This window comes from Alosa pseudoharengus, unplaced genomic scaffold, assembly GCF_046254945.1.
Source record: "Alosa pseudoharengus isolate Yale_2024_CS ecotype anadromous, Long Island Sound unplaced genomic scaffold, YU_APseudo_1.1 YU_APseudo_1.1_scf_3, whole genome shotgun sequence".
In the NCBI taxonomy this organism is placed as follows: domain Eukaryota; kingdom Metazoa; phylum Chordata; class Actinopteri; order Clupeiformes; family Clupeidae; genus Alosa; species Alosa pseudoharengus.
Window position 1 is genome coordinate 12753491 of NW_027468718.1, and position 21410 is coordinate 12774900.

General features: G+C 43.0%; 2 protein-coding genes across 4 annotated transcripts in view; both read right to left on the reverse strand.

The window, feature by feature from the left end:
- LOC143100213 (uncharacterized) overlaps positions 1 to 10253 on the reverse strand; it is a 24634-nt gene extending 14381 nt beyond the window's left edge. The window contains exons 1-2 of the mRNA XM_076263177.1: positions 9481 to 10253; positions 2488 to 2727 (exon numbers count right to left, since the gene is read on the reverse strand). Of these exons, the coding sequence (XP_076119292.1) occupies positions 2488 to 2727; positions 9481 to 9964 (724 nt within the window). The 5' untranslated portion in view covers positions 9965 to 10253. The remainder of the gene's footprint in view (positions 1 to 2487; positions 2728 to 9480) is intronic.
- Positions 10254 to 14812: 4559 nt separating this feature from the next.
- On the reverse strand, positions 14813 to 21020 carry LOC143100223 (E3 ubiquitin/ISG15 ligase TRIM25-like). 3 transcript variants are annotated; one of them, XM_076263194.1, is made up of 7 exons: positions 20387 to 21020; positions 19851 to 19946; positions 19408 to 19641; positions 17575 to 17710; positions 16442 to 16522; positions 15761 to 15859; positions 14813 to 15616 (listed from the first exon to the last, which is right to left on the reverse strand). In XM_076263194.1, exons 1-7 carry the CDS (start codon positions 20969 to 20971, stop codon positions 15525 to 15527), a joined length of 1323 nt encoding a protein of 440 aa, XP_076119309.1. In that variant the 5' UTR covers positions 20972 to 21020; the 3' UTR covers positions 14813 to 15524. The 3 variants fall into 3 exon arrangements, 1 of the variants encoding a protein (XP_076119309.1); XR_012981878.1 differs by lacking the exon at positions 17575 to 17710; XR_012981877.1 differs by lacking the exon at positions 17575 to 17710 and having other exon boundaries at positions 15570 to 15616; positions 15761 to 16522.
- Positions 21021 to 21410: the final 390 nt, after the last annotated feature.

Genomic DNA, 21410 nt, shown 5'->3' on the forward strand with positions numbered 1-21410 from the left:
TAGCGCTAGTGACAGCTGACAATGGCATGCGGGCCTGATCTGTTGTGGGGCCAGTGGATCCATGTGGATCAGATGCCATTTAATCCAGTGCCTTTGTTCTCTGGTCTAGGGTTCTGCTGAGCAGCGGTTCTGCTGCTGGATGTGTTTAAGGAGGCATCCTTGTGCTCATCACCACCCCTCTGCCCCTCGGTCTGGACAGCGTTTCATCTGTTAGCCCTGCTAACAATAACAGCACCATAACACACCCAAACACCATGACTGCCCTTAAATGGAATCAGCCAGGGAGATACAGACATCTCAAACACACACTCTAGCCTTTTTTTCTTTTTCTTCCTCAGATTTTTCTCTCCATTTTTAAACACACTGGTCGGAGATGAACAAGTAGCAACAGCTCTTCTCTGTTATTTCTTTTACTATAATTATTGTTATTGCTGTTAATGATATTATTATTATTATTATTATTATTAATAATAATAATAATAACAAAAACGGATTGTGTAGTATAATAATAATATTATTATACTACACAATCCGTTTTTTATGCCATAGAGACAGAGATGAAGAAGGAGCAGATTGAAAGAGTGGTAGCGGAGCTAATGTCTCGCTCTGTCTGAGGTTATCGAGGTTGCAGTGATTTTTGTTTTATGATGCTTCAGCTAGTCTCTCTGCCAGACCAATACTGACACCCACACACCACAGTCAATCCCCATTCGACATCAGATCCGGCTCCGATCGGCACCAGATCCATTACAGACTTTGTGGCTATCAATCTGGGAATTCCTTTCACAGGAACCAAAACACAATGAGGACATTTGGTCAGCCAGGAATGGAGTGGCGTGTCCAAACGATTGGTTAATGATGACAGACGAGAGCTGAACTCGCGCCAATCTCTGACCACAGCCAACAGTGTGCTGGCTAATCTGACCGCTCACTAACTGACAACGCCGTAAATTGTGGTTTCAAATTACGTTGTTCTGAGTGAAATGTTTACCTCTACCCCGCCTCAAGTGGCAATCAAGATACGGAGACAATTTCTATCAGTAATCACTTGGAGTCGGTTCCCATTGTGATCTCCATGTTGCCTCAATGGCACATACTGCATGTGTAGCATTAGCTGTTACATACCCCTATTAAATCATTGAGTAGAAATTTATATTTTCATTGAAGCTACATTTATTTATTCATTAAGCAAATTATATTATTCAAAGCAATTGGTAACAATTTACGGTAAGGGTATATATTCATTATCATGAACTCATGCATGAATTAATTAATGATTTATGCATTACTTCATTCATTTATATCTTATGAATTATCAAGAATTTTTCATAGTCTCTCATTCATGACCTCATGCATGAAAAACACATCAACTTAAACTCAGCCGAGTACATCATTATGATTTCTTAAGCATGATCATCATCATTACATGAATTTAAGATTAAATGCTCATTAAGATTAATTCATCATGTCTGTGGCCCTTCAACTAAAGTGGTGAATAATGACATAAAATGATGGCAGAAAAGAAATAATCATGATCATGCTTAATAAATAATAATTCATAATGATGCGCCCACCATACCTAATGCTTTACATTATGTGCTGTTCATGTATGAGGTCACGAATGACAGACTATGAACTCATGTCAATTCCTGATGATTCATGAGATATTAAGGAATGAACTAATACATAAATCATGATTCATGATAATTCATGTACCCTTACCGTAAAGTGTTACCAAGAAATTTGTAGTTGAGGAACAGCAATCAAGATTAACTAAGTTCTGAGGAAGTTAGGTGAAATCTTCAAAGTCTTAGCATGCCAGTGACCACTGCTGCCTAATGGCTATTCTTTTGTATCTCATGTATAGGAAACTAAACTAAACACAAAATCAATGACACACTGTTTCATACAGCAAGGGAAACTTGTGAAAGGAAAGACTTTGGTCAGTAGGCCTACCCGTCTCAGGGGAAGGTTATCTCCCTTAACGTTAGCATATAGGAAATCTCCCTCTGGTTAGCATATAGCAAATTTACATCTGGTTAGCATATCGCAAATTTACCTCTGGTTAGCGTATAGCAAATCTCCCTCTGGTTGGCGTATACCAAATCTCCCTTAAGGTTAGCATATAGGAAATCTCCCTCTGGTTAGCATATAGCAAATTTACCTCTGGTTAGCATATCGCAAATTTACCTCTGGTTAGCGTATAGCAAATCTCCCTCTGGTTAGCGTATACCAAATCTCCCTTAAGGTTAGCATATAGCAAATCTCCCTCTGGTTAGCATATAGCAAATCTCCCTCTGGTTAGCGTATACCAAATCTCTCTTAAGGTTAGCATATAGAAAATCTCCCTCTGGTTAGCGTATAGCAAATCTCCCTTAAGGTTAGCATATAGCAAATCTCTCTCAGGTTAACGTATAGCAAATCTCCTTTAGGTTAGCGTACATATCGAATCTGCTATGTAGCCCCTTATGGCCAACAGACACTCACCCACACATCGCAGCCGCTGGGTTCGGTTGCCATCCCTGACACCAACCACCAGGGGCAGGAAGTGGATCTCGCACACGCCCCCGCTGCGCTCCATCCGGGACGAGCGTGACCCTCCCGAGGCAGCGATGCTGGCACCCCTCTGCATGCGGCTGCGCCCCACCAGGCGGTCGCTACGGCTACGCTGGCGCTTCAGTTGGTTCACACAGCGTGTCTTCAGAGCCAGAGTCAGACACTCCTCACCTGCAAAGAAGACAGACAGACACACACACACACACACACCAAGAATTAAGAATTTCCACTCTCTGTTGAACACACACACACATTTTTGTAAGCGTTTCACTCCCTCGCTCTCTCTCTCACACACAGACACACTTTAACATAATTACATTAACATTCACAAACATATTTTCATGGCTGTGTCCCCACCCTGTGTTTGACTGGAAGTTAATGGCACACACAAGTCTACTGTGACTGCATACGTACATTTGGTCTCATAAAATGTGTCAAAATGTTTCCTCTTCTTGGACAAAACACTGAGCCACAAAGAAGACTCTACAACACACACACACACACACACACACACACATACACATACACACCACTGAAACTGCAATAATGAGACCTTCATTTTCCTGTTCCCCATTTCCCTATATTGAGAGACTGACAGAGAGAGAGACATTTGTGTGTGTGTATGTGTGTGGGTGTGCGCATGCATGCGTGTGGCAAGACTGTGTCCTACTGAACTAACATGTTCTAAAGCAGCATGTGTTGTTGGCTGCGGACTAAAGCAAAATGTATTCATGTACACAGTAGTCTAAGGATGACAAGGGTGGAAATACGAAGTGAAAGCCATACTGCACACAGACAGGGATGTTTTGCCAATATGTCGCACTGGATGGGAACTCTATGGAAGATTTAACGTGTGGGTGAGCGTGCACGCATAACATATGGTGTGTACGTTTGTGTGAGTACGAGTGTGTGTGTGTGTGTGTGTGTGACAGAGAGATACAGAAAGTATGTGTGTGAAAGCAGGATGGTAGTGTTATTGTTGCAATAATAATGGAAGTGATTCTGACATGTAACACTACACAGACCAAGCTGTATCACAAGACACAATATAAAATGACAGAGCACAGGATCTGTGTGTGTGTGTGTGTGTGCACACTCTTTAACCAGACAAAGCTGCAGAGCTGACATTAATTTCCTGCCAAGGGGCTTCAGTGTGTCAGAGAAAGGACCAGGGAATGTTGATGTTTTTAGTGCAAGGCTCGTCAGATGGCCGAGGAAGGGACCAGTGAATGAATGCTGGTGTTTTTAGTGCAAGGCTCGTCAGATGGCCGAGGAAGGGACCAGTGAATGAATGCTGGTGTTTTTTGCAGATGGCCGAGGAAGGACTGAGAGCAACCTAGTGGCTTGAACGAAACACCCTGTGAGCACTTGGACCCAAGCTGAGCCCTTTTTGCTGGGCTCCAGTATGCAAGGGAGTTGGCGTTGCAGAACATCTGCATGGATCAAGAGCCAGCCATTATCTAATGTTTAGCATAATGTTTAGTAGTAGTAGACCCAACCTGAATTATAGCTACTTGTGTTATGGGTGTCAATTAACAATCAATACCAGTGGGATAGATGATGGTGTCTGTGAATGTGAAGCTTCAAAAAAATTTTTTTAAGTTTGGTAAGCTTTTTGCTTTTTTATGACAGGACAGTGAAGATCGACAGGAAGTGAGTGGGAGAGAGAGAGAGATGGGGTGGGGTCGGTAAATGACCGCAGGTCGGATTCGAACCTGGGTCCCCTTGGGCACTTGGACCCGTACATGGTACGGGCGCTGTAGCCTGCTGCGCCACAGCGTCCCCCCGTGAAACTTCAACATTAACTGGAGCTGACGATTTTGCGACAGTGTGATTAAACAGCTGTGACTGGACACAGCCTTCATAGCGGATGTGGAAACGTGGCCAAGCGATGTGGGAGGGATACTACCGGTATGTCTTGTGATCTGGACTGCGCTGGTTTGGCCCAAAAGTCACAGGCAGTGAGAACGTGTGTTGCAATCTCCTGGCTATTCCCTGAAGACAATCGTCTCGTAATCACTGACTGATGAAATGCTGTATAAACAAACACGGGATCGTTTACTCTTCCTGGTGTTCCTGGGGGTAATGCGAGAGAGTCAGTTACGGGAATATCAGGTGCATGTTTGCATCATTTGTCGTAAGACACGCAGAACGTGCCTTTCATCCAGCCTTACTGTACTCACAGACTTCCACCTGAGAGTTTGGTTTCTGGAAACATCCACGTCTATGGACGGAAGAAAAAAGCCACATCAGAGAAGGCAAATGATTAATGAGTTTTCATAGCTGTTTCTTGGAGCCAGGCCTCTTAATGAGGGGATTCTAGAATCTTCCTGCTTCCAGAATGCAATTAGGACTGAGAAAAAGGGGTCTTTTGCAGGGTTTTTTTTGCATGATCTAATGTCCTGTGCACCACAAATGATGCGTTTCCTCGGCCCCTCTCCGAGCTCCACGGGTCAGGGAGGGGGGCGGGGGAAGAGGCGTAGTCACGGGAGCGTCTGTGGAGTCTCCTAGGCCCTTTCCCAGGTCCTCTTACAAAGAAACGCTGACTAACGGGGGGAACCTGGGTGGGTTTCAAATGTGGTCAAAACAAAACTTCTCCTCGCTTACTGTTGTTTTTTTCACTCACTCACTCTTTCTTTCTTTCTTTCTTTCATTCTCTCTCTCTTTTTTTCTCTTTCTCCCTCATGATATACACACCCAATGAAATATCTCTGCTTATTATACCTATCTCTTCCTTGTTCTCTCTTTCTGTTTTTGTTTCTTTTTTTCTCTCTTTAATTTCCTCTTTTTCCCTCTCTTATTCAGACACAGACACACTCTCTCCCTCTTCTTCTCTTTTTCTCCCTGTTTTCTTTCTTTGTCTTGACACACAACCTCTCTCTGTCTCTCTCTCTCTCTCTCTCTCCCTCTCACTCCGTCTCTCTTTACCCCCACCTTCTCTTCTCTCTTGCTCCTCTCCCCCCCCCTCTCTCCCTCCCTCCTCTCTCTCTCTCTCTCTCTGTCTTCTCTCTCTCTCCCCACATCTTTAGATATGGTGGTCAAGTTCTGGACACATGTAAGAAGCCAAAAACTGTTTCCAGATTTGTGTGCCCGGCCTCATGCACTCACGCTTCGAGCTCCAAGGTGGCCCTTTCTTCTCTCTTTCTTTCTTTCTTTCTTTCTGTCTTTCTGTTTCTCCTCTGTTCTTCTTTCCCCCTTTTCTTTTGTTATTGTTCTGCCCCTTCGTGGTTATTAGAGCCGGTTAGCCTGTCATTATGGGCCTGAGCTGGGGCTCTGCCACCGCACTCATCTACGTGGGCCTGCTCTTGTCATTAGAGCCTCGTCTCTGGTGTGGTCTTCCTAGGAGCGGCCCTATAGTCCAGCTCACACACACACACACACACACACACACACACACACATACACACATACACACAGACACCTACACATACATATGCACACACACACACAAAGATAGATATATTTATACACACACAGAGACACCTACGCACACATACACACACACACACAAAGATGGATAAATTTACGTACAAAGAAACCACACACATACATACACAATACACAAAGACAGACACACACACACACACATATATATATATACACATACATACATACACACACACACATATGCACACTAACACCTACACATACTTTTACACATACTTTTATGCACACCTTCACAAACTCCACATGCACAGTATGCATAGGAGCACATACACATACAGTCAGCAACACTCACACATGCAGACTTGCATTCATCACAGACAACATACAGTTACAGACACATTGAACAACACACCTGCATACACACACACACACAGGCACTTCAATACAAACACATCATATAACACGCACACACACACAACAAGCAAAGATATCTACTGTACACAACCAATCACACATCTACTGTCCAACCAGAAAGAGAGAAACAAGTATGTACTATACACATGCAAATGCAGAAAAAGCCTCTCTCTCTCACACACACACACACACACACACACACAAGGCTTTAGCTCCGCATTGAAGCTCCAAATTCTTGTTAAAAATTCAGTCGGGTCATGACATCCATAAAAAAAGAACCCACTCCACTCCCCTGGACCCTTTTATCGCTTAGGCGGCCCGACACAGAACTCAAGCAGGTTCCATGTGGACCGAAATTAGTCCTGCCACCCCGGAGAACCACGGAACCAGGGTGTTTTGGGGGGCCAAGATTTGGGTGTGTCTGGGGACCGATGACGTACGTTGTGTGTCCCTCTTTGGCAGTGTGTGTGTGTGTGTGTGTGTGTGTGTGTGTGTGTGTGTGTGTAAGGTACATGAATGGCACTGGTTGTTGAACTCAGTGGTGAGGACAAGCCGCTACACTCAGGATGAATAATTGAGGGTGTGAGCGGGCACAGGCAGAGGCAAGCAGGCGGGTGGAGCGAGCAGGCGGATGGTGGGGCGGCAGGCAGGCGGTGGAGCAGGCAGGCGGTGGAGCAGGCGGGTGATGGAGCAGGCAGGCGGTGGAGCAGGCAGGCGGTGGAGCAGGCGGGTGATGGAGCAGGCAGGCGGTGGAGCGGCAGGCAGGCGGTGGAGCAGGTGGGTGGAGCAGGCAGGTGGAGCAGGCGGGTGGGTGGAGCAGGCAGGTGGGTGATGGAGCAGGCGGGTGATGGAGCAGGCGGGTGATGGAGCAGGCGGGTGGGTGGAGCAGGCAGGTGGAGCAGGCGGGTGATGGAGCAGGCAGGTGATGGAGCAGGCGGGTGGGTGGAGCAGGCAGGTGGGTGATGGAGCAGGCGGGTGATGGAGCAGGCGGGTGATGGAGCAGGCGGGTGGGTGGAGCAGGCAGGTGGGTGATGGAGCAGGCGGGTGGGTGGAGCAGGCGGGTGGGTGATGGAGCAGGCGGGTGGGTGGAGCAGGCAGGTGGGTGATGGAGCAGGCGGGTGGAGCAGGCGGGTGGGTGGAGCAGGCAGGTGGGTGGAGCAGGCTGGTGATGGAGCAGGCGGGAGATGGAGCAGGCGGGTGGAGCGAGCAGGCGGGTGGAGCAGGCGGTGGAGCAGGCGGTGGAGCAGGCAGGTGGGTGATGGAGCAGACAGGCTGCTCAGCTTACTGCTGCCGCGCTGCTCTTTTGCACAGTGGGGAGTCCAGACTTGACTGGTCCTGAGAGGTCTCTGTCTGCCTCGCTCTCTTTCACTCACTACTTCTCCCTCTCTCCCTCTCTCCCTCACCTCTCTCTCCCTCTCTTTTTTCTCTCTACATCCCTCTCTCCCTCACCTCCCTCTCACTTTCTCCCTACTGTACATCTCTCCCTCACCTCTCTCTCCCTCTCTCCATACATCTCTTTCACTTGTTACCTCTCTCCCTCACTTCCCTGTCTCTCTCTTTATCTCTCGCTTGTTCTCCCTACATCTCTCTTTCATTTACTACATCTCTCTATCTTTTCCTCCCTACATCTCTCTCTATCTCACTACATTCTTTCTATATATGTCTCCCTCTGTATTTCAATCCCTCAGCTCTCTGTCTTTCTCTCTTTTCCTCTATCATTCTTTCTCTTGTCATTCTTTCTCTTGTCATTCTTTCTATTCCCCACTTTATCTTTCTTTATATACATGTCTTTCACTCTCTATCCACCCCATTTCTCACTCTTCATCTCTCTCCTTGTATATAAATCTTAGAATGTTTTCTCTCCCATCTTTATTTCGTCCTACCTCTCCGTCTATCCTTCCTTTCCTCTCTTTATCTCTCTTCCCATCTCTTATCACAGATTTTTACTTCAACATCTCCATCTTTGGTTTTCCTGCAAGTGGAGTCTTGGTCATTTCTGGTCCAAGTCTGGCTCAAATCAGTGCCAGAGTTGGCAGCTCTTATTCTGGCTTGACAGATCCTTTCACCCCCTCTGGGCACAATTTGATTGGAGCCTCCCATGAGGGCACAGAGATTTCGAGGAGAGCAGAAGTATGTGGTTTATGGCCTAAGTGTGACTCAACTTTTATGAGCTTCAATCTTTTTTTTTCTTAAGTTGAAAACGACACTATCTTAGTGGTTTTCCTGACAGGAATTTCCTGTCCGTGTGACGGAGTAGGAGTCATAATGACATCGTTGACCAAAAGCCTCGACTTTGGAAATACACAGATATTGCCGAAACCGCAAAACTATTTAGTGGAGTAAACTAAAATTACTTGTGTTTGTTTGAGAGGATTCTTCTCACTTCAACCGAATACTTCTTTCCGCAATTCCCTCCCCACCATCTTTTAAGAGCCTTACGCGGTTTTGCATTGGGTCTCCCTTTTCCCCAGCAAATGTGTGCAGAAATGCTCCGCGACTGCTTGCGTCTCCTGACCACAGCGCACTACCGTTAATTTCCAACCGTAGTGAGTGACTGTCCCGTCTTTTTACAACTCTGTATATATATATATATATATATATATATATAGGCTACAATTACAGGTTTTCACAACGGAGATGTCCAAGAGGACAACTCAGCTTCTGGTCTTATCAATTTATGACACAATGACATGCTTGGATAGGACTTGAAAGACACTTGCCGCGGGACAGGTGTTAATTGCCTTACAGCCTAGACCGGTCGTAGTGTATTCGGATTTATCAGATGACTTGTGGATGCAATCTAATGTAGCTCTTTTATATTATATCTAAGTTGTGGGTAATTGTGCGTAGCCTAACGGAAAAATAACATAATGATCCATTTGCGACCGGCTAATCATCTGAAATTCCTACTTCTTAACGTAGGCCTACTTCCTAACATAATTAAAGCAAATTTGAAAGCAAAACTTTCCAACTGAAAGCGCAAAGGCTGTGTTGTGTGAAATAGCATCAAACAGAAGTTATGTTGCGCGTCATTGAGGATGCAGCCTGCGTGTTTATTTCATAAACTGGGGTTAATTTAAATGTGTTTTAGATGTTGTGAGTATATCAGAAAAAAAGACTTACCCAGGTATATTCCATCCATGTGTCCACATCTCTTCTTGGTCACGTTAAAGTCCACGTAGAAAAGCACAATCGGGTGTCCGAAACTTTCTCCGGGACTTGGGTCCAGCACAAGCACGGCATCATGAGTGGCTGCGCCGGTGAAGAAGTCTTGACTTCGCTTCCCGTCCTTCGCGGCAGAACCTACGGAATAAGTGTTCTGTTTGGGCGCTGGAACCTCGACAGAGTAAGAATCGGGCAGGATCGCCAACACTTTTTCCGAGTTGTACTCAGACACATAAACGGACACGGAGCTTAGGTGGAGGTGAGACAATCGTTTGCACTCACTCTCCGACAAAGACACTCGCCGGCACAGGTTCAGTTTCAAGTACTGAAAACCGGTCTTGACCCAGCGATCCAGCCGGCTGAACTTCACTTCAGACCCTCGATATTCCCCAAAGAATAAGGCGAAACCCAGGAGAGACACGCAAACCCACTGAATCTTCATGCTTTGGCTGTCCAAGAAATCTCAAGCGCCCGAGGCCAGCACAGCTTTTCCCTCCTTAATATTAGATTAGCCCACTTTGTAAAAAGGTTACACAAAAGCTGCCTTTTTTCCCAGAAAGTGAGAACAGTGTCAAAGTTTGTGTTTAAGCCGTTAGCCTGCAAACTCTCCGCGGGACGCTGCGCCGACCGTTTCGGGATGTCTTATCAAGTTGGAGAGATGCGGCTCTCTCTTCATTAGAGGGACTTCAAAGGGGTCAGGCTCGCATCCAGATGGAGGATAATCTGCAACAGTGACTCCATCCCACAGGCACCGACATGCCAGCAAGCGCGGGAGGGGGACGGAGGGAGGAAGAGCGGAGGGAGGGCGGGCGAGGGGCCAGTGGGGATAAACGAGGGTGAGGGGGTTGTCTAAAGAGGTGGGGGGAGAGGAAACTAAAGTGTGACGCGCGAGGGCCGGACTACCTGTTTTTACCTCTCTGCGGCGCGTGCTTCACCTAGAGGTCGCCCGTTGGCGGCTATGATTGCGCGCGCCATACAGGGGCCACACGGGGAGCCGCACGCTCTACAGTTAACGGAGCTTGGCCACGTCGGCTGTGGCTCTGTTTCCTATTAAACCTTCATTAATTCTGCATTTTAAACAATTTATTGCCAATCTAATGGCAATAGTCGTGAAGATTTTAAATGGACAATGATATGTTGGCTAATTGCCTAACAATTAAGTGGGACATTTACTAAAAGTCCTGAAGTGTGCCTCTCTTGATTCTGTCAGGTTTTCAGACTGCAAAAGGGTTGTTTAAATAGTGTGGGTTGTGTTTGATCCTTGTGGATAGGCATGCATGCTGTATTCTCTCCACGACCATAAACGGAATTAAATTAATAAAAGCCTTTTGTGCCGAGCTATGCATGCTCAAGGCACTGTTTCAGCCCAACGTTTGTTATGCTTTGCAAGAGAAGAATTTGTACGATTAGCTTATCAAATGGTTCCATCAACTACTCTTACCACAAGCACAATAAAACCAAACCATGTTTAGTAAGAATTTATAAATAGCTGTATTCTACTGCTCATGAAAATGTGAACCATTCCCACTGTTGTCACAGTCACAGACCACCAGAGGGAGGTACTTGTAGATATGTGTAAAAGCAGTTATTTATTGAAACAGAAGCATGTAAACTTTAAAGACCGTTTCTGATCGGATCATCTGACAGAATTATATTGAGTATTTTAGCCAGTTCAGATATAAAACTTTTCCAGGACTGTGGACTATGTAACTCTGAAGTAGACCTACAATGAATGGTGAATGCAGCTGTGTGTTTGACGTGTGTCAATCAAAAAAAAGAAAGAAAAAAAAACACTGGCTGTTTAATTTCAGAAAAACAAGGCTTTAGGCTCCGTCTATATGAAATGGGTGCCGTTTGCATCCACAGCATTTGATGAGATGCAAAAGGCACAAACTAGAGCTAGTGTTTCTAAAGCCTAAAGCTAATAATTCAAGGGTTCTTGTTCACATGATGTACAAGCAAATACTATTTTTTAAAGTGTACCACACTATTTTTAACCATTTTAGACAAATGCATGGCCATGTGTCCGGGATGATCGACATGACATTTTCATCTAAAATATCATCATGTAAATGTTCTATTCTTATAAAACTTTTGTTATTTTCAGAATTAAATATATTTTCCTGATGACAATAGACATATTTATTTTATATTTTATATTATATTTTATATTCATTTTTGTAAATATTTTATGATTTTTTGTGTCCCTTGGTTTGACTCGGTTTTGACTGTTACTTGAAATGAAATCACAAAGACAATTTTTTAATAATGTCTGCCTGTAGAGCACCCTAGAACCTAAGCATTACTATGAGCAGGGGCGGAGCTACGTGGTGGCCAGGGGGGGCCACGGCCACCACTGGTCAAAGCTTGGCCACCCTGCTGGCCCCCCCAGCTCCGTTCAGTGAAAAGTAAAAAAAAAGATTGCTGCCGTTTTCAACGGTACTTTGAAAGGAAGTGTAGCCTACGGTTCTAATCAAATCGTGAGTAGGCCTAGTGCAGCAGCAGCAGGGGACAATTCAAGTCATCTGTTAAAAACACTTGACAGTAGACTACTACTTACTTAACCTCAGTGACAACAGGTGAGTTGATGATGACTTGGAACATTAATGTTAATAAAATGTTAAAATGTGACACGAATCATAGCAAAGTGAGCTGCGTTGGGCTGTTCTTGTGGCTCTGACATTGATGTGTGAGGCTGATCAAAAATAAGCGGATGCCCGTGGTAACGCTGTTACAAAAATATTTTGATAATATTCGGGTGAAATGCAAGCATATCAGGCACATATCTCCGGATGGCTCCAATAAAAGTAGGCTAACAGTGTCTAGCCTAGGCCACTTTATAAATACATAATTTGCTGACTGCGTGTGGTTTTCTCGCCATAGCTGGTCAGGCAGAGGCAGGCTGCTGCGTTGCCTGAGTTCTTTGTTACATTGCTCCGGTAATTGCAACGAGATGAAACCTTAACTGCGTGACAGAGCAGAAGTGGGGCTTTCCAACGAGACTAAACACTTGTCTGTGCGATAAAGTATGAAAATACAAAAAATCATGAAATTAAATCAAATTGCATCATATTTAGTTCACCTGCGCACCCACACTCTCGTTTGAATTAGGCTACTCGCGAACCCGTGATCGTATGCATAGATATGGCATATCAGAAGAAAGAGGAGGCACAGGGCTATCCATTGGTACCAAGTATATTAATCCTTCTGGGCTATAAAAACAACAACAACGTGACTGCAAAATAACATCATGTACAAAAACCAACGCTGCACAGCCATTACTCTCGTTTGAATTAGGCCCTACTCACGAACCCGTGATCGGATAGATATGCCACGCATGTCAGATGAAAGAGGAGACACAGAGCTATCATTTGATGCCAAGTACATCCTTCTGGGTTATAAAACAGACGAAGTGACATCAAAATAATAACTTCATATAGCTCGACTTACTTACCCCACGTTTTTGTGTGTTGTTGTGGTGGCAAAGCATGTTCATAATCCAACGCTATAGCCTAATGTGTTTCTCTATGGCATAGCATGTTCATAATCCGGTTTTGAGATCCTAGCAAATTCCTACATGGCATCCAATTCAAGACTCACATTGCATCCCAATTTATTCGACAAAGAAACACCTTTTTCTCTTCACTTTGTTCATGGCTCATTGTTCTTGTTTGTGTATGGCACTTACAATGACCAGGATAAATGCTTCTAACTAAAGGTAGTGAAAAAGCCCTTAAAACAGTCTAGGGTTCTAAGGGTTAATGTCTTAATTCAGAGCCATGTTACTTACAGCCAAGTACTTGGAGTGGATAACAGAAAGAAATATAGTTTTGCCATCAGTATAAGATTAAATATCTGCATACCTTATTTGTAGTATTTATTTTTGTTCTTTGAGTTAACATCATTTGAATATGACTGATTAAGTAAGGTGCATTATCATAATGTACTTTTTATAGCATGGAAAATGTGTTGGAGTGGACAACAAACTGTTCAGGTTGTCTGTGAATGGACCTGTGTATCAGTGTTGGCTTTACACAATTTATTGCCATTATTAAAACAGGGTATCCTAATCTTCAAAACTTTTTGAGTAGTTTTCATATTGTAGTTTTGATTCCCAAGTGCCACCCCAATAAAAAGTCTGGACCCAGCTGGCCCCCCCTATAAAATAATCCTGGCTACGCCCCTGACTATGAGGTGGACCGTTATGTAAACATCAACATCAGTTGAGGGCTGAGTTGAGATTAATCCAACCACCCTGTCATGAGATTAGATTAAATTAGTTTTTTATTACAGTTTTAACACTATCATTGCTAAGCAAATTACATTTCTAATTAAAGGCATGTTAACGCAATAACTTGACCACTTGGATAACTAAAGCCATTTTATCATGCAATGTACCACCCCGTCACATACCACCCTGTCACATTTCCCCATTATATTTCGATGTGAAAAAAAGTATGCCTGAGGTGGGCAAATATGATATGACCCCTTTACTTATGTGGGCACTAGTCCAGAAACGTCTAGCCTAGAAATCTAGACACACCCTAGTGGCAGCAAATTACATTTGCTTCCAGGGCTAGTAAACAAAGAAGATGGATGTTGCTGTTGGCCAACAGTGTGACACGAGTTAAGCTTTATTTAAGTTGGCAAAAGTTTGAACTAGCCAACTAGCTCCGCTGGTGGGAAAATGCATGGGACTCAGCGCTGTCCTATTGCATGCAGAGGGAATTTGAAAGACAACCGATTATGCCGCCCCTCGGACTGAGCACTGCGAACGGTGAGTGCCCAGACCCTACATTTTAATGTGGGTCTGGCTCGTCAGGCAAAGAAACGTCTACCTTTTTTTCTGAAATAAATATTGTTATCCTTTACGCTCTGTGCCAATCTTCCTGAGATGGATAGATTCATTTTTGGAGCTGACAGTCACAGAATGCTGTGTCAATCATGTTGAATGTTGTAGTTCCACATGTGTCCACATGGGGGTGTAAGAGTTATACATATTTTCCCCTCCCACTCAGTTAACAGAAATATCCTGGTTATGTTTGCGGGACTGAATGGGAATAAGAAAGGGACGGAGGTGTTAGTGTGTGTGTGTGTGAGAGACAGAGAGAGACCCTCAGCGATGAATTTATATTGAGTCTGGATGATGGTAGTAGAGTACTAAACCTCACTGGGTCCCTGTGTTGTTGTAGGCATATTAGGTATATCCTGTGGAGTAGCATATATTATTCAATAGCACCCGAAGAGAATCATGGAAAGAAATATCTCTAAATAAAAAATCATATCAGTATTGAGTCCCCCTTGGATGCAAGTTCAGGTTTTTTTATTCACAGTTTACTGAATTACAATTATGGCTTTCAAATTGAAATTATCAGGGGAACAGTTTAACACAAAGGCCAATACATATTATATTGCACATTTCCCAGTTATGTTGTCCTCTTACACCAATAAATATTGTACTGCACATTTCTCAGTTATGTTGCACAGTCCCTCTCATAGGTCCCATATACCATAAAATTAAATAACATAAGGATATATATACAGTATATACAGTATAATATATAAATTATCAACAGTAATCAACAGTAACATCAGATACAAAGGTGAGCTCATGAGTCTTTCCGTGTGCTTCAGGTGGGGACCTACATCACCAGGTGAACCAACAGAATATTAGGATGGAGACACCACTGAGCTGATGTGGACTGGGAACGGCATGTGATGTCGGAAAACTGCTTCATAAAGCTTCTTGAAAAATGGTCAAAAACTGTACAGCTCACTAGCTACAAGCCAACAAACCTGCTTATAAAAAAACAAAACTGTTCCCACATTTTGGTTTCCTTTCTCAGGACAAAGCTGCTGATTGGAGAGCCTGGGCGGCTAATGTAAACGATGGGTGTGTCAAAAACAGTAATAAAACTGCCTCATGTCGCTTAATCAGCATGCAGCACTTTGCCCTTGCACTTCAAGACCTTCATAAAGCCCAGAGCAGGCCACGTGATCCATCAGAGGACCAGCTCAATCTCTGAGTGTTTTGCCCACCAGGAATGGTTCTCAGGAAAGTCAATATACATGCCATTCCACCAAACATTGATCGCTATGGGAACAGGAGAGGACACTGAGTCAGTTTTTACATCATTAATTCATAGTAACAACCAATAAATACCAGGATTCAACATGCATTACACTCAGTCATGCATGAGGACTTCAGAGACAAATATAAACATCATGAGGGCCTCACTTTTTATCACACCCACACTACTGTGAGTGACATTTCTCCAGCCGTACGCTGGAGTTCCAACAGAAGCCTTCACTCGGACTTTGTCCCCAACCAAGAAACCTGTGACAGGTGAAGGAGCAGACATTGTTACCACAGACCAGCTCAGAGCAATATCTCATCATCCTTCATTATTTATCATTTTACCATGGCTAAATGTATAAATAATATAATATTATAAAGGAGAAATGTTGTACCACACAAATTGATTTGACAGAATATGATTATTACAGTTGATTATTAAGGAATACAGAGAAACATATGTTTATTTTCAATTATCAAATAACATTATGTATTTTGTTTTATTTCTACACTAGTTATGTGGACCTAAATTCAAATATTAAAAGATTAAAATAGCAAATACATTATCAGAGGCGTCATGGTATTATCAACAAAAGAGAATCATGGGTGTGGGGGACACCCTGTAAATCATCCTCCCTGTGCTGCACATGGATGTACAGGTCACATGACCAGCTGCCATGTCTCCCAGTGTTGTGGTTTGTGGGCCCACAGCCTCAGGTTCAGCTCTCTGATTGGACGACACCAGCACACCTTGGAGCTAGTCTGGGGGTCCAGCTCAGGGCAGTGGGTGTAGTAAAGGAGAGTAATGGAGGTCACTACCTTAGTGCTGTACGGTGTACAAACCTCTCTCTGGGACGACACATTTTTGCTGGGGACGTGTGCTTTCATTAGGATGATGGGAGTCATGGCTTGTAGCTTCGTGGTCTGTGTGTAATAAAAAGAAAATGTATGATTATAATGAAAACTTTTCTATTTACAAACAGTAATGCATGTCTTAGAACAACAAGGGACATTTATATTTACAGTAATGCTGTAGTCACTGCCACATATATAAGGGCTCGTAAAGGAGTTAAATAATAACTGAATGAATATATCTAAATAAAGAAAAATATAAATTAATCCTGGCCAGGTGCTGATTTATTTTTTATGCATTCAAAATTAAGGAAAGAAACTAAACTTAAATAGGGATTCACTTTTCAATTGACACACCCTTTTTCACTGACTGCACACCTGTCTCTCTTGAGCGCAGCTTATCAGCTGACCGAGTTTCCTTCATGGGGCGGAGAAATTTAAACTAGAGGACATGGTGTCTGGCGAATTGGAAGAATAAAATGGCTGCACCCCGCAGAATAAGATTACCAAAAAAAAACCACCAGGACAGGAGGTGAGACGTGTCCTCTTTTGTTCATTGCGGGGTGTCGTTGCTACCACAATAACAATTAAGTGGTTGGACATTCATGAACCTTAAGGATAGAGACTTGTTTTTTTATTTGTTGGATTCTTTTCCTTGGATTTGGATTATTATTTTGCATTGTATAGGATCAGAAGACTGAGTTAAAACATAAAGAAAACTAAGAAATGAACACACAGATTTGATGGGGGATACAAACAGACTGAGAGTTATAGGCCTGCTCTTTTGTTCTTAAAAGTCTCTCTTTTTCTTTTCTCTTTTGTCATTCTATCTAGCAAACAAATAACGCAATTAGTAATACAAGTGGTGCCGGAGAACTTGGAACCAAGAAATTGGTTTGTAATAAGTTTGTTACAATGCATGTCTAAGAACAACAAGGGATATTTCTATTTACAGTAATGCATGTCTGACAACAACAAGGGCCATTTCTCAGTGGCATGTGTACTTGTCTTAGGCATGAAAAGAATGCCAACATAATCTAAATAACTGTAAAACACTGAGGTATTAAAATATGTAGTACAAAACTGTTTCACACAGATGACGTAACCACCTTGAGGCACCTCACCTGAATTTAACCTCAACACCATTTGTTCTATTTCTTTAAGGGCCGACCTCTTAATATCAGTTGAGGAGAAATGTGGAGTGAAAGTTATACTGGAATGCATCCATGACAGAGATGAAGTGCTGCAGGCATCAAAGCTCTGTTGGGGACACAGAGACACTCTAATGCATCAACTACATACTAATGCATTCGGTGTCTACAAAAGTGTACATGCCCTCTAGAATCTTCTATCTTAGAGCTATCTAGAATTGAGAGAATTTATGTTATCATACAAGGAGTCTAGGGGTTCTAGCCCATATTAAAGAGGGAAATCATCAAAAATCTTTTTTTCTGCATTGCAAGCAAGACCATATTGTACTGAATTGTCGTTTTAGGACATGGCCACACATGAACACTTTAAAGGGATATTCCACCATTTGGGGAATTACACTCATTTTCCACCTCCCCTTGTGTTATACAATTGATTTTTACCTTTCTCCAGTTCATCCAGCCGTTCTCTGAGTCTGGCGATACCTGTTTTAGCTCCAGCATAGCACAGATTTTTTAATCGAATTAGACTATTAACATCTCACCCGGTAGCAACACGTTTAAAAGTGACTAAGATTTCCGGTAATTTTCCTATTTAAAACTTGTCTCTTCTTAAGTTAGAAAGTGATAAGACTAACAGAAAATTAAACGTGGTGATTTTCTAGGCTGATTTGACATGGAACCATACTCTCATTCTGGTGTAATAATCAAGGAACGTTGCTAATGTACCATGGGCTCAGCAGCACAATGATATCATGCAGCACCTGAAATTAGTCCCCGTAGGCCAGGGGTGGGCAAACTTGCAAAAATACAATGTCAATGTCAAAACATCATGTAACATAGAGATGATGGGCCTACTCTTTGTTATCTCCTTTGCAGAAGATCTAACTTGAACGTTATACTACTCCATATAATTGTGAACGCACTAAGAAGAGCGAAAAGAAGTTTGCAGTAAAGCTAACCAATGTCGTCTTTATTGCAAGAAAAAAAATAGCAAGCAGCCTGATAATCAAATGAAATGCTCCAGGCCGGATTAAAGTGCTTGGCGGGCCAGATCCGGCCCGCGGGCCGCAGTTTGCCCACTCCTGCCGTAGGCTATAACTTCCTAGCCTAGAAATCTAGACGCACCCTAGCAGCAGCAAATGTAATGTGCTGCCAGGGTAGTGTAGCAACTCTCCTTTGGCTTGCGAGCTGGAAAATTAAACTACACTCAGGCCAATCACATCGTGTATAGAGTCGGTAGGCGGGCGTAACATAATGATGGCAGAGTTGTGACCATTCGGCGTGAATTCCCTGCTACTTGAAAACAAAGAAGATGGATGCTACTGCTGGCGAACAACATGACAGAAGTTAAGCTTTGTTTATGTTGGCAAAAGTTTGAACAACTAGCTCCGCTGGTGGGAAAACGCATGGAACTCATGAGAGAGAATTTGAAAGACAACCGTTTATCCCGCCCCTCGGACTGAGCACTGCAAATGGTGAGTCCCCAGACCCTACATCTTGATGTGGGTCTGGCTCATCAGGCTAATAACTTCCAGCAAGCTGCTGCAGATTATCATGCCGGAATGAGAGTAGTTCCTTGTCAAATCAGCCTAGAAAATCGCCATGTTTCCTTATCTGTTAGTCTTATTACACTTTATAACTTGAGAAGAGATGTTTTAAAAAACAATAGTTGTGTGAACGGCTGGATGACCTGGAGAAAGCTAAAATTTAAATAATGTTACAGTCACAGTTTATCGCTCAAACAGCCTACCTTTGTAATGTTACTTACAAATACCTACAAAATGACTTCAGTGTTGGTGGCTTTACCTGGAGGAAATCAATATGATCCTCTTTCTGTAGAAGTTTCTCCATCTCAGCATCTCTGCTCTTCAGTTTAGTGATCTCCAGCTCCAGCTGCTCCAGGAGTCCTTCAGCTCGACTCACCTCTGCCCTCTCCTGAGCTCTGATCGACTCGGTCACCTCAGAGCGCTTTTGCTCCATGAAGTTGATCAGGTCACTGAAGACTCTCTCAGTGTCCCCAACAGCTTCCTGTGCAGAGGCCTGATGGGAGATATAAAGGTCATACCAGCTCATTTCTAGTCAAACTTACAGTTTATCTTTGCGAAGATGAATGCTTGACTTTGTTTATCTTTCTCCATATTGAATTGCATTACAATCAAGTTAAATGACTAAACAGCACAAATTAACAAACAATCAGTACATCCATGTTGAACAGTGAATAAACATGAGCCATGTTGAACAGTAATGACCTTTAGAGTTTGCAGGGCCTGGTTGACCTCTTGCAGCTCCTTCTCTCTCTGCTGGATCTGTGTCTGGTTCTCCACCTTTATTTCTGACAACTTTTTCTATGGACAGATGCACACAGACCAACACAATGTAGCTTATTCTATACTGAATATTCAACATTTGAGTCATGATTGAGACATCATCCATAAAGTTCTATATGTATAAGTAAAACACAGAATCAAATGAACAATATGTTGCTGTTTGTGTCGAGTATTTTGCTTTATTACTTCTATAATGGTAATAATAATAATAATAATAATAATAAAAATAATAATAAGCCACAACATAAGCATCTTTACTACTTCTAATAATAATAATAATAATAATAATAATAATAAACCACAACAATAGACTAATTATTTAGTGTTTCCATGATTGTTAGTTTGTTATTTAGTTTGTATGTTACAAATACTTTGCATATTTATTTTGTCTGAATAAAGCACACCTGCTTTTCAGCTCATTCTAAGAGGGAGAGTGAGAGTGAGAGTGAGAGATTTACCTGATTCTCAGTCCGTTCGGCAGCAGCTGAGACAGTCTCATGTCCGTTGTGGTCGTTCATTGAACACATCATACAGATTAACTGGTGATCTGTGCGACAAAACACCTCAATCATCCTGTCATGTTGTGAGCAGATTTTCTCCTGTAGATGTGAGATGGCGTTAACCAGTTTGTGGTTTTTCAGACAGGTAACTTCATAGTGAGGCTGAATGTGAACATCACAGTAAGATCCCAGGCATGAAAGACACGACTTGATGGCTTTATGTTTCCTCCCAGTGCAGAAGTCACACTCCACATCGCCTGGTCCGGCGTAGGAAGGAGCCTTACCATCAGACTGCAGTTCGGTCTTCTTCAGCTTCTCTATAACTTCAGTCAGCATTGTGTTTCTGCGTAGAACAGGCCTTGGAGTGAAGGTCTCTCTGCACTGGGGGCAGCTGTAAACACCCTTCTGGTCTTCTTGATTCCAGCAGCCTGTAATGCAGTTCAAACAGAAACTGTGTCCACAGGGAACAGTCACTGGGTCCTTCAGGAGATCCAGACAAACACAACAGCTGAACTCATCCTGAGACACAGGAATAAAGGCCATTTTACCTTCTCACACAGACACACACACATGAACTATCTACCAGTAAAGTTGGAACGGTTTCGTTTTACTGGAAGTGGGAATGTGACTTCCTTGTTCTGTGTGGACACACATTTTAAAGGCACAGTGCACAATTACATTACATTACATTACATTACATTTGGCTGACGCATTTTTAACCAAAGCGACTAACAACATGGTAAACAGTTTAAGTTTTAGAGCAATTCTCAACAATATTAGGACAATTTAAAAAAAACATAAGAATAAGTACAGTAAGAATAAGTGCATCAGTGAGTGCTGTTTTTAACAGTTACGTGTCCGTTTAAGACGGCTGGTGAGTGCTAGGATCAGCAAGACTTGTTGTAGTGTTGCTATGAGAGGAGATGTTCTCTAAAGAGCTGGGTCTTCAGGAGTTATTACGGAATTACGGAAGCTTTAATCT